Genomic DNA, 13,840 nt, shown 5'->3' with positions numbered 1-13,840 from the left:
TCTAATTCTAGTTCAGTCCTGTTCATTAGATTCCACATGTGAGTGAGATCACATGGTGCTTGTCTTTCTCTTACTGGTTTATTTCCCTCAGCATGATACTCTCCAGGTCCATCCATGCTGTTGCAAAGGGTGAGATTTCCTTCTTTTCTACGGCCGACTTCTTGACCTGGTGCTCCTCAACTGTGGCAATGAAAGCATTCATCTGTGGCTCAGCAACAAATGGAAGATTCATTCCAGTTGTCCCCCTCTCGGTGCAGTGCTCGTATCCAATGGATGAGCCAATTCTCTCTTATCTCCCCGTGAAGTATCTCCCGTCTATTTCCTGTGAGCGTTACTGACATATTCTGGATGAGAATTTGGAACTTCCCCAATGGCTCCTTTATAAGACGATCCCTGCTTCAAGTTTTCCCTCCGCCAGCCTCTTCCTATCTCCCAGAGAGACAATAACAACACAGACTGGCCAAGTCACTTCCTTGCTCAAAATCCCCCATTGTCTGTTTGTCATTCACCAGACAATTGTTGAGCCCCTACAAAGTAAGATCCAGCAGAGTCGAAGTCTCAAGTTTATAATCTTATAAAAGAGGGGAAGCTGTAAACAAACATACTGTATACTTGATGGTGACAAGGGTTTTGAAGGAAAATGAATTGGGTCAGGGCTAAAGAGCTAAGATGGGGGTGACGGGGGACTGTTACTTGACGGTGGTCAGGGCAGGCCTCTCAGGCGAGGCAGCTGAAACAGGCCTGCAGGAAGCAGGTGCAGTACTTACAGATCACTGCTTTCCAGGGCAAACATCCAAACATATTAATTCAGTTGGTCATTTGCCTAACATATATGGAGGGGTCCGTTAAGTCTGGAAATATATATATATTTGTAAAGGATAGCTTCAGTCTGTTAAAAAAAAATAACTTGTTTCCAAACTTTTTAAGACCTTATATCTTAAACATTTTCCATCTTTATCACATTGAGATAAGTAGGGTGGTGAATTTTATGGCATCAATAGATACATATTTTAAAAACTTCATAGAGAAACAAGACAATATAACTGATGTCGTGATACGAATAAGACTGAAAGAGGAAGAAAAGCCACTCAGGAGACATACACACACGCACGCACGTGGGTGAGTAAGTAAAGCCGTCCAGATGAGCATAAACCGAGACAGGTCCTAGGACAAGGAATGAGTAGCTGGACCACTTGCAAGAGCAGATTGATGGAATCCTCTTTAATAGCGGTCCTGGAAGGCCCCTCTTGGAAGATGACATTTGAGCTGAACTGAATCATAGGGTAAGTCAGGCATGACAAATGCAGGAGAAAATCCCAGGCAGAAAGGGCATGGTTTTCCTGAGGCACAGACGAGAAGGCGACGCGGCCGAAACATAATTTGTAAGGGAGGCATCTTAGGCATTGAATTAGGGAGCTAGCAAAGGAGGCACAGAAATATGACAGAATTATTTCTAATTGTGAGAAACTCCCTTGAAGCACGAAGTATATGTTGAGGAAAATTATTAAGTTTTGAAGAGTTTTATTATACTTACTGAATGTGGTTTAGTTAGCATTGTTTTAATTTTTACATCTTGGAGGGGGCCCTGGGTTGCTGTACGTGTCCTAATAGTTTCAGGGCTTGGGAACTCTAGGTCTGAACCTCACGGAGAGGATAGGAATCGAGTTTGGAACGGGTTGCAGACCATTCAGTCCTTGAAGGCCACAAAAGTTACCCTGGTTGGATAACAGAATATAAACATATGAGGAGCCACTGAGAAGCCTAGTCAATGGGTGAAGAAAATTTGGTTCCCTAAAAATCGTCACTGCAATCAGGAGGCCCACTTTCATTGAAGATCCGTGGGCACTGAATGAAGATTAACGTGGCTAAAGAAAAAGCAGGACATGAGAACATGGACACCAGACAAGTTTATTTTATTGGGAAATAATTTAAAGCCAAGCGCAGAACTTTTAGCATAAAGCACTACTTCATATCGGAACAGAAATTTTTAAGTTGTCTTTATTTTCAAACGTTATTTTTAAATAGTTTTTATTCCAAATAATTCAAGATTTGAAAAAAAAAAAGCAAGAAAAATACAAAAGCCACCAGCATAACGCTCACCCGGAGACCCCATTCAAGGTTTGTCAATTGCCCTGTAATGCCCTTTATAGCAAAAGACCCAATATGGGGTCATGTGTCCCACCCTATTTTCCTGCCTCTCCACTTTCTAAAAGTTGGAATCAGATCCTCAGTTGATTCTTGACTTTAACAGCTTTATTGTTCCAGAAGATCCTCTCGGTTTGGGCCTGACGTTTCCCCGTGATTGCCTAGGTTATGTATTTCGGGCAGGAGTACCACCAGGCGTCGCTGTATTTTCCTCATTGCATCTTGTCAGGTGGCCCAAGTGTCATTCGGTCCCTTAACTGGTGGCAATAACTTTGATCACTTGACTGCAAAGATATCTGCTAGGTTCCTCTGCTGTAAAATTACTAGTTTGCTATTGGAAATTAATAAATATGTTTTTGGGGAGACACTTGGAGGCTCGGTTCCTCATCCAACATTCACCCACGTATTTGAGCATCAATTGCTGTTTCTGTCCTGAATGAAATCCTATTATGACGGTGGCCAGTGGTGACCTGCTAATTCCAGCATGCCTTGTACGTTTATTAGCGAGCATAGTGTGTGCTACAGGAGGAGGCTTCTGTTCTGCTGCTTTACTCAATGATTTTTATGCAGGCAGACTCCTGGGTTCCTGTTCTGTTCAGTGAGGTCTGGTCTATAAATTCATTTTCTTCTTTCTTTTCCTCTCTCCCCTTTCCTTCCTCCCTCTCCCTCTCCCTCTCCCTCTCCCTCTCCCTCTCCTTCTCCCTCTCCCTCTCCCTCTCCCTCTCTCTCTCTCTCTCTCCTTCTGCCTTCCTTCCTTCCTTTATTCTTTCTTTTGATACTCAAAATACATTTTGATGCTCCAGTTATTTATTTTGCACTCAAATTGTTCAGATCTGAGCAGCAGAAGCCCGCGTCAGGCTGGCTCCTGTGTCATTCTGACATAACATCATCATTCTTAGAGCACATTTTTATTTCTGGTTCAGGAAAATGTCCCAGTCTCATATTGTGCTTTTCCTGACCCAGCTCTGGAGTCAGCCATTCCTCCAAGGAGTCCTGGTTTTAATCAGTGTAGAAACTAAGATCTGAACTATAGGGATACCCAGTGCTTCTGGGCAACCCTGCCCCTGGACTGTCTTCAGGGCATGGTAGAAACTAGCTGTATATTGCACCACAGTTCCAGCTAGGTTTATCTCTACATCTGTCTAAACCCACTAAAACCCACAAGCTCACACTGATAGGTTTAATTCCAACCCAAACCCACAGGATCCATTCCAGATTTTCCACTTTCCGTTTGTACCCTCCTTTCTTGACAAAGAACCTGGTCCCACAGTCCTCTTATTTATTTATTTGCTCAGTCAACCTGTATGGTAGTTGCTGTCACAGCCACATGGGGCGGGGGGGTGCTGCGTGGCTGATCTCACTGTGGAGGTGTCGGCCTGCTCCAGCACTCTGCCTGCTTGGACCCCAGTTCCCAATGGGGCGAGTTATTCAGGAGCTTGGGCGAACAGTGGAGCTTGGTAGGCATTTCTCATAATCATACAAGATTATATTAAAAAGAAGGCAACACATGGATTTTAGCATCCTACAGCATTCCACCAGCCTGTCTCCGACCTCCCAAACTTTCCAACTTTCAAATAACTATAAATAAAAATAAATCCCTTACGCACGTCATTTTAGACATGCAAGAAGTTCGGCCCTGTTGCCTCGTGTTTGCTCTTTCTGTCCCATCAGGTTAACGTTATAACTTACAACAATGTCAATTGGCATTTTAGTGTCAAAAGAAATATCAGCATGCTCTTTACTGATGTATTTCTGAATTAAAATTTTAAAACCTTGAAATTGCATGTATTTTTCTTGTCAGCAAGAGTAATAAATACTGAGTGGACTTCAAATCAGGTATGAAGTTTTTATATCCTGAGTCTTGAAATGGAAATCTCAAATCTGCCAGTGAGGCAGCATAATTATGATGACCCGTGAAGAGAGGAGGTTTCCCTGTTTACTGAGAGTGAAGTGCAGCGGAGGCAGACAAGATCACAGCTCGCTGTGGGCGCTACAACACATGTCACATCGTAGGGCCCAGGAGCAATGATCTGGGTATGAATATGGCACTTTTTATTCCAAATGTAGAGATATTACCAATGTAAAGTCCTAAGCCAAAACAAACATCAATTTACCTCTGAATTCTATATACTCTTCCTACTAAATTGGCAAATTTTTATTAAGGTTAATTTTCTATCCATTTTATGTCTATTTCTTTCTCACCCTCAGGTTCTCAGTTGCAAATTTTTGTCTCCAAACACTCCGGCTATTAATCTATTAAGTAGGTTAATTCCTGAGCTTTAGAGTCATTGCTGAAAGCATCACAGACACTAGTACACTAGTATTTTTAGTGACATATTTTTACACACGGGGAACAAATACAGAAATTGAATAATATTTTCTCCTTCATTTCAAAGGGAGTGAGAGTTCCAGGGATTTCAGCATCAGAGACCCATTATCTTTAACCTGTTGCTAACTCTGCAGGAATGGTCAGCACCCCACGAGTTACTCTGTTTTGCAAACTGTTTTTGTTACTCGGTTTCTAATTTTTAAAAACTATTTGAGAAAGTGATGGCAGGAATTGGGAATTGTTAGCTTTAAGAGGCTGGTTACCAGAATTTGCTCTTTGGAACACAGATATTCATGTCTCTTCCAATTCTGTAGCTGCATAGAATGACCCCAAAGCTCAGCACCATAATAATTTACTGTCTCTTTTTCTGTGGGAGCAACTTCTAATTCTGGGATGTTCTGGCTTGAAGTTCTTTATGAGGATGAAGTTATAAGTTTCCTGGGGCCACAGTCATCTGGGGGCTTCTATAAGATCGGCGGTTCCACTTCAAGATGGCTTACTCACATGGCTAGCAGTTTTCTGCTGATTGTTAGGAGTAGGTCTTAGTTCCTCTCCCCATGGAAGCCTCCCCACCAGACTACTTGAGGCTCCCCGTGACACCCAGGCTGGCTTTCCCAGAGCAAATGGTCCAAGAGACCAAGGTGAAGCTTCTAATGCCTTTTATTAGCAAGCCTCGGCAGTCCCATACACACGGTCACTTCTGCAATGTTCTATTTGTCATACAGGTCAGGACTGATTCAGTGTGGAAAGGTACTACTAAAAGGTTTGAATAATAGGAAGTGACGCTGTATGGCTATCTTAGGGGCTGGTTACCAGAATTTGCTCTTTGAGACACAGATATTCATGTCTCTTCCACATGCAAGTACACTCACTTCCTCCAAGGACCCTTCAAAGTTTCATTCCATTAGAGCATCTACTCAAAACCCAGTAACTCGTCACCTAAGTCAAGTTCGTATCCAAATGAAGCTCCTGGGGAAGTCCAAGGGCACAGGAAGCTGTTTGGGTACAATTACTCAAATGTAGCTGCTCATGTGACTGCCTGTGAGCAAGTTTTATGCCACTCACACCCCCAATGTACTAAGGTAGGATAGGCATAGAGTAAGCACCTTAGACTCTCCTGTTCAAATGGAGAAAAATAAGAGTTACACAGAAGCAACTGGTCCATAGCAATTCTGAAATCCAGTCAGGCACACGTGGGTAATTCCTTGATTAGAACTCAGGTCTGCTATTCCCTAGAAATGATTCTCCATGGCTCTTGGCTGTGCCTTCTGGATTCTCAGTTCAAGCACTATGACCCATACTTTCCTTTTTAAGTAAAACATAGCCTGTGTTTACAGCTGCGTAGTTTCCCGCCTATAGAAGTTTAGGGTCGAAAGACCTTTTTTTCATTTTGTACCATTTCTGTCCCTTTCAGTCCAAGCTGATGGTGTTTTCACTAGTGCAGTTCTCTTAAAAATCTGTAGGCCTTCTATGAATGTTATTCAGGTTTACTCCATTAAACAGTATTTTTCTTTTTATATTGGGTTTTTGCTGACATGCTAAGGGCAAGATGCCCTTAAGATTATTAGCATCTGCCCAGCTGGCGTGGCTCAGCAGTTGAGCATTGACCTAGGATCCAGGAGACTTGAGGTTCGATTCCCAGGCAGGGCACATACCTTGCAGGCTGATCCCCAGTAGGGGGTGTGCAGGAAGCAGCTGACCAATGACCCCTCTCATCGCTGACTTCTCTCATCTATCTCTCCCTCTCCGTTTCTCTCTCTGAAATCAATAAAAACATATTTTTAAAAAGAAAAGATTATTAGAATCCCTATTGTATAACTCAGAGGGTCTGTAAAATACACCAACATGCTGCCTAGAGGTTTGTTTGTTTTCTTGTTTTGTTTTGTTTTTGTCTGATTAAGTGGTTTTATGAAACACAACAATACATTTTGGAGGTCTTAGCATGGATTTTACAGTCTCACCTCATTGTCATCTTGAGAGTCTGTTTTACTGGTAGTTGACCTTTGCCCGAAAGTGGTTTCCTAATTTTTGCCTTATTTGTCATCTGGAAACACTGTAATTGAGAAAACATTTATCTTCAAACCCATCAAGTCCTGGCTTCTTTATATTTAACAGTTTCTCTTTAGCTTTTCTCTCTTCTTTTCTGCCTTTTACTATAAATAGAAAGATGTCAGAATTCTCTGTCTGGAAATGCCTGTAGCTCAATTACAGATTTCTTCAGTATGGCTTCTTCCTTTCCATGTTATCACAGGGTTGCCAAACTTCCCACTGCAGCATACACAGGATTTGGTTTTCTCTCATTTCCAGTGACATTTTTTCTTCATCTTCCTTCAACCCATTACCTACAATCTCCCCCAGAGCCGTTAGGCTTCAACTAACAGTGCTTTCAAGGCCCATCTAACTTACTTGGGCATCCCAGCCCCTAAGTCACTGCCACAGTTTTAGATTTATGTTATAATTCTCTCTCAGTACTAAATTCATTATTGGTTATTTATTATCACATGACAAATCGCTCCAAAATGTAATGGCTTAAAACCATGATTTATTATCTCTCGTGGGCTTGCCTCTCTGCAAGACAGCTCAGGCATGATGGCTGACTTCAGGGTTAGAAATCTCAGAGACCAAGTTGAAAACCAGCCTTAGAAGTTACACCGGACCACCACTTCCACAGTTTTCCACTGACCACAGAGGTCAGCCCTAATTTAATATGGAAGGAGACTACAAAAAGGGTGGGAATTAATGGAGTCCCTCTTGGAAATGTTAAAGATAATGCAAGGAGAGGAGAAAAAACTTAAAATTTTAATAGCTATGTAGCAGTTTGTCCTATAATTATCTCCTCCTAGAATGTATCCCATTTAGAAAAATGAAAGGACTTGACATTTTCGAAATCCAAAATTCCTTAGGACCAAACAGAACATTGTTATGGGTGACTGATGAAGTCTTGTTTTATGAACTTAATTATACCCAATCCAATCTGCAGTGATCTGTGTGTTATGCAGCTGCTATGCTTCAGAGAAGGTCTTGTTCTCACAAATAGACCTACTCATTTTGGAATATTTCTAAGCCAGTATGAATATTTAGAGACTCCCTAGTATTCAAAGAACAGAACCAAATGATCATCTCGTCAAGAATAGTCATTAAAGTTACAGCTGTATGTTCTCTTTCTGCTCAGTTTAGACATTAACTCTTTTCAGTGTTATCTTGATTAAGCAGATTTAAAATCATGTGTATGAGTACAGCTAGTCTAAATAGATGACTCCTCCAAGATCAGCAATTTCAGAGGGGACTAAGTCAATGCAAATGAAAAAACTGTGACTTAGAAAAAATATATAGATGAGCTGTACTTTTGACATTGATATAGAGCCTTATATTCATTTTTAAGTCAAGGAATTAATTTAAGTATAGTCCTATTTTTACCTAGTATTCTGTTAATGGAAAAGAATATACTACACTTCTGTGATTAACCCTTAAAGAGGGTTCAAATGACAGTTATTAGACTTTAAATATTATAAACCATTAGAAAAGGAGAGGGAAGTTTCTGTTGTCCTCAACTACTATCACTAGTCAAACAAAATAGGACATTTTTAAAAATCATTTAATGGTCAATTTCTTAAAAAGAGTTTTTATTGAAAATTTACTTTTACTCAATTAATGACACATAGTGGTCTCAATCCATTCTGTATAAATTATTTTTTGCTGTACATATACTATTCGAATGAAATAAATGTGTGCATAACTTAAGATTTTTAAGCAAATTAGTACAGTTTAAATTTGCTCTGGAGGTCAGTTTGGTGTGGGAACTATATGAAAAGGAGATGCTTTTTGGGACTTTCTAGAGATGATTAACGGGATTGAGAAACAGTATTTCCTATTCCCTACAATTTCTCTGCATAATAATTTCTGTGCATCATAATTTCCATGCAATTTTCTACTGAATAGACATAATGGTAATTGATTGATCATGCTATTTTCAAGTTATTTTGCAATAAAACGTTTAGGGTCTGATTTCAAACTTAGTGTAAGTGCATGCTGCTCATTCCCTAATAGAACCAGTTGTGTTTATTTTTTGGTCTTGTTGTTTATTTTCTGTTCATTTGAGTTTCATCTCCTACCATTTATGCTCCCTGTACCATGTGAGGTACCGTGTGTACGATCGATGTTCAGAGCAGGTTGGCTGACCTTTATGTCTAAATTTACCTCTTTGTAATGTTCCTTAATATTTTATGAATTGAGAAAGCACTTGTAATGCAAGTATCTCTTTGGATTGAGTTAGACATTAATCCATAAAATAGGTTCATCTTAATTGATAATAATAAGTTTAGGCTCTTGACATCTAAATGACAGGCCTCTAGGGAATTAAGAAAATAGATGCAATGTTGAAAGTATAAGAGGAAGGCATTTGGGTGGTTGAGAAAGGTCTAAATTTTATGTTCTCATCTCTGTAGACAGGGTCAGGTGCAGAAGTACAATAGGGAGCCGTTGACAGCAAAGGGACAGGGAACTGTGACAGAGTGAGAAAGAAGATGTCAAGGAGAAAGTATAAGGAGTGCTAGACCCCAGAGACAAAGATTCGTCCAGGCCCAACCCTCCCTTCTTTCCCTGAAATAACATCTCTTTCTCACAAGACTACATTCTTCTGCATTGAGCAGGACACCAGCAAAGATTAAGGAGCCAGGAGCTGGACACAGTGGCTGTGGTCAGGGAGCATCTCCCGAGGCAAGTTAGCGAAACGGGCTGTCCACAGGATTTGACATCCCCATTTTTTCTGCTCTCCCGCAGGTTTTCGGAACCAGATGAATCTTTCAAGTCACTCGGTCCTTCAGCCTTCATTCCAAGGGTGCATGCAGCTCATTCAAGTGGATGATCAACTCGTAAACTTATACGAGGTGGCCCAGAGGAGGCCGGGGAGTTTCGCGAACGTCAGCATCGACATGTGCGCCATCATAGACAGGTAAACGGCCTCTTCATCTTCCTTCGGGTCATCCAGACTTTCCAAGTTCACGTTTATGTTGTGGGATGAGTGAAACACTCACCCACACACCCACCCCTCCGAGGGGTTAGGCGGTAGGAGCCATTTGCCATGCCCGTGGTCCTGTGTGTGTGATGTTAGCAGTGACGATATCAGGACATGATACACATGACAGAACAATCGGTGATGTCACATTAGTCCATCCACCGCCCCCAGTGAATGTGAGCGTTATGCAGATGGTTTGAAAGGAACTCCGTTTATTTTTAGTTTTGCTACCTATGTCCACAAGTAGAGATGTCCCTTATCTGAACCTTGTCTTGGTCAAAACTTATCATATTGTCCCCTCAAAAACCCCCTTCCTATAGAAGAAGAAACATTAAGAAATGTTGGCTGGAAGTATGGGGACTTAGAGAAGCAGAATATTCAATGTAATTGAGTCAGCTCACAAAATACATGTACTAAAATATTGCACAATCTAACCTTTATTAGTTTTGAAAACCTAGGGAGGAGCTTTTTATAAAAACTGAGTTGACCTCTCACACAGTGGAAGGATACAAATTTATATAAAATATTGTGAGAGCATTATATATTCTACCTTAGTACATTTCTAAAAATGCCTTTTCTTCCAATGTGAAAATATTTCATTTTCAGATGTTTTGCCCATGAACAAACCACATTTAAATATGAGTTGAATTTAACCTGGTAAATTTCAGTGATTTTAAAAAACATTTTTAAATGTTTTATCAGGGGGCTACCTTATCCTGAAAAAGTAAGTTCATTAATTTTGTATTTTGAAAGGTAAAAGTTCTGTAGGTCTCACTATGCCCCCCAAAAATATACACCTTAAGTCTAATAATATTATTTCATTTAAGAGGAGATCCTTGGGGAAGTCATTCAAAGACATATAATTAACCTTAAAAATATATAAAGGCATCTATAATGAAGTAAGTTTGTTCTATATAATCTTAATAAAATAGTATTTGTGTGAATGTAAATTACAATTTATGACAACTATAGATGATAACTTTTTAAAGCCTTAATACGTTTGTAAAGAACTTGACATATCACAGTATTTATTTCTATTACATATTTTCAAATATTCATCCTGATAGCCTAAACAGTTTATATTTAAACAGAACAATGAACAATTTTAATAGAAATATACTATTATATTTCTAGTAAATATTTCTGCCTGATGCAAATGATAGCAATAACCACAAAAGCAAAGAGAGGAAAGTTTTACGATCAGATGTTCTGATATTAGATGTTTACCTATAAATTTTAGTAATTCTTTTCCATAAAGGAAGATTTTCCTTCTTAGTAATAGTTATACGGCATTTGGAGATATTTTAGTACCTTGTCCATTTTCCATGCCAGTAGCTTTAATAATACAATAATTCCTGTCAGTAACAGCCGGGTTAGTTCATTCAGCTTTTGTAAACAGGCTAGATTTTATGGTGATATTGCTGTTTCGCTTCAAACAGCATGTTTCCCGGGCATTATACTTAAATTGTTTGCTACCTAAGAAGTACAGGAGAGAGACTGAAACATTAATGTCTTACTCCCGTGGAAAGAGTAGGAGTTAAAGTAGCCTCAACAGAATGAATGAATGAAATTTTGGTAAATGAAGAGAGAAGGAGGTGGCTGTCCTGGTGATGATGTAGTATAGGGAATGCAAATTGCAATTTTGGGCAGCTATAGGAATATAAAAACTATTTTTTACCAAAAAGGGTCTGTCCCACTGTCCATGTTGTCAGGTGTCCTGGTGCTGACAGAATGGATGTGTTTTCTTGCCCTTCAGGGCGATAACCCAGAAGAGTAGCTTCGGGAAAGTGGTCACCTCTGATACGGGTCCACGAAGCTCCTAAAACCACTATGGAATTTTCTGCATGGCTCATTTTTTGAAGGCAGTGACTTCTGTACATTAACTACTGATGTGTGAAACAGCAGATTCCTTTATTTAACTGAAATGTCCCCAGATCAAAAGCTGAATCTACGAAGTGTTTTATTTTTATAAATATGAAACAAGAGTTTGTTCACCTTGTTCAAACCATGGCAATCACTGATGACTTAATCTATGTCTGTCCCGGTGACAGGACCAGTGGGGTTCACCTGTCCTCATATAGTGGTGACCCATGAGGTCACACTTGAACGACACATCCCCAGCCCATCTCTTGTTTGATTTTTTCCCCCTCACTAACTAAAATTTTGCAACAGCCCGATCTCTACCATTTTATTTTACCTAAATTCTCCCATTTTAGGTAAAATTTACCATTTTACCTAAATTCTCCCTAAGTAAGCTTACATCTTTCTTACTTTCCTCCTTTCAAATTTCAGCTTGATGATTTGAAAGCCATTTTTGGAAAAAAATAAAAAATGGATAAATGAGAACATGGGGTGAAAAAATACAAACGCAGCCATAGGCATGATTTTTATAAAATGTTTGGAGAAATAGGAGCAGCTGCAGTGATTTGATGAGCAGAACTTAGGGCCATAGTTTGGGGAAGAGGGTCCTCAGGGAGCTTTGCTGTGTCCTTCTGGAGCACCCTATGGTTTCAGCTTGTTTCCTTTCTTTGTGCGTGGATTTACCCGGGGCCTGTGTTGTGTACTGGTTTGTTTCCTGAACACAGCATTGGATCAGGGAAAGAGCAGGCACTCCAAGCTATAGAATTATTCACTCAGGAGTGTGTTCTCAGCGCAGCCTTGGCGCCAGGCACTGTTCTAGGCACTTCGCATAAATCATTGAACAGAATAGATGAAGGTCCTTGTACTTCCAAAGCTGGAGGAAGGGGAGGAAGGACAGATGTATAAGTAAGTACCTATGATAGTAAGTTAGAAGGAATATGTGCTATGGGGGGAATGTAGAGCCCGTCAAGGGGCACTGGCATTCCAAGAGGCTGAGGTGTGGGGTTGCAGTTTAAATAGGTTGGCCCGAGTTAACCTCGCTGAAAAGATAATATGGCTCAAGGCCTGAAAGAGGTAACAGAATTGGCCCATTTGGGGAAAGCACTGCAGGAAAGGGGATGGTCACTGCAATGAGGCAGCCTGGCCTGAGGCAGGACCAGCAAGGGCCAGGCGGCAGGTCTGGAAGGACAAGGGGCAGAGTTGCAGGAGAGGAGGCCAGAGAGGTCCTAGAGGCCAGGCTCTGGAGACCTGGAGGTTATTGTAAGGAAATCCTTTTATTGTGATGGAGCTAGGGCGTCATCGCAGGTGACTTGAGTAGAGCAAGGATATGATCTAGCTTATATTTCAAAAAGATAACGGGCTGTGGGAGGAGGGGAGGAAAGGTAGAAGTAGCGGGCCCGTTATAGTAATCCAGATGGGAGATGCTGGGGACTCAGACCAGGTGCTGGCGCAAGAGGTGGTGAGGGTGGTCTATTCTGGATGTATTTAGAAGGTAGAGCCAGTGGCATTTCTTGATGGTTAGATGAGGGGCAGGAGAGGAAGAGAGGAAATGATTTGGTGAAAGCATCCGGAAGGAAGGAGGTATGTCTACTCAGATGGGAAAATTGGTCAGAGGAGTGAGAAAAAATCATGAAGTCAGCGTGGGCATGAGCTGAAATGTCTGTGGGATACTGGAGTTGAAATGCCAAGAAGGTGATTGAATGTAAGTATGTAACAAACATATATCAGCAGATTATACAGTGAGGTCTTGTGTCTGACAAACTGCCATGTTGACCATGAGGGCCTCTGGGCTCCTCAGTGCGTTTCCTAGACAGCCGCAGGCCTGGAGGGGCGGCAGGTGACCAGTGGGCGGGGCCTCTTCCAGCGCCGAAGCCCCTAGCTCCGCCCTTCCCTTGACACCCTGTCTCAGGGAGGAGGGCCTCCGTCCAGCCCTCAGTTGCTAGAACACTCTGGAACAGTAAGCTATCCAGCACATGGCCCCTGGTTTCTCCCTGCGTGGTTATCATCTTTAATTGCTCCTAGGGCCCTCCGTTGTTGGCTCCTCGTGGCAGACCTCCTTAGACATCCTGTATAGCTCCTGTCTCAACCCGCTTCTCTCTAACCCCTTTTCAGGCGTGGGAACCTGAGCCAAACCCGTGCAGAAACACTCGTACAACCAAAGTTAGGTTTACTCATGTCCTCCTGCAAGAGAGCCCACAGCAGAATCCTGGGGCATTTCTTGGGGGGGGGAGCGAGGGAAGGGGCTGGGGGCTGGAGTGAGTCCCTGGGGGGTCCTGGCAGGCGCTGGTCAGAACCTGTAGCGAGGAGAGCGGCTGCAACAGTGGACCGTGGGGATCCACGCGGAGGCACTGCCTGGTTCCGGGCCCGCGGTTCTTACCAGGGCTTAGGGGATGAAGAAGCTGCTGTTGAAATATTTCCAGTTTAAGTAGGGTGTGTCCTTGCCTCCTTTGGAAAATCGTCTGTTTTGTAAGTTATAGTAAAGTCTGTTTTGC

General features: G+C 41.6%; 1 protein-coding gene across 1 annotated transcript in view; it reads left to right on the top strand.

Moving 5' to 3' along the window:
• CNTNAP2 (contactin associated protein 2) overlaps positions 1-13,840 on the top strand; it is a 1,301,514-nt gene that overhangs the window by 799,932 nt on the left and 487,742 nt on the right. The window contains exon 10 of the mRNA XM_087820965.1: positions 9,254-9,425. Coding sequence (XP_087677091.1) covers positions 9,254-9,425 — 172 coding nt within the window. The remainder of the gene's footprint in view (positions 1-9,253; positions 9,426-13,840) is intronic.

Source organism: Miniopterus natalensis, chromosome 10 (genome assembly GCF_054644295.1).
Source record: "Miniopterus natalensis isolate mMinNat1 chromosome 10, mMinNat1.hap1, whole genome shotgun sequence".
Lineage (NCBI taxonomy): Eukaryota > Metazoa > Chordata > Mammalia > Chiroptera > Miniopteridae > Miniopterus > Miniopterus natalensis.
Note: the sequence above shows the minus strand (reverse complement) of the source record. Positions and strands in the feature narration are given on the sequence as shown.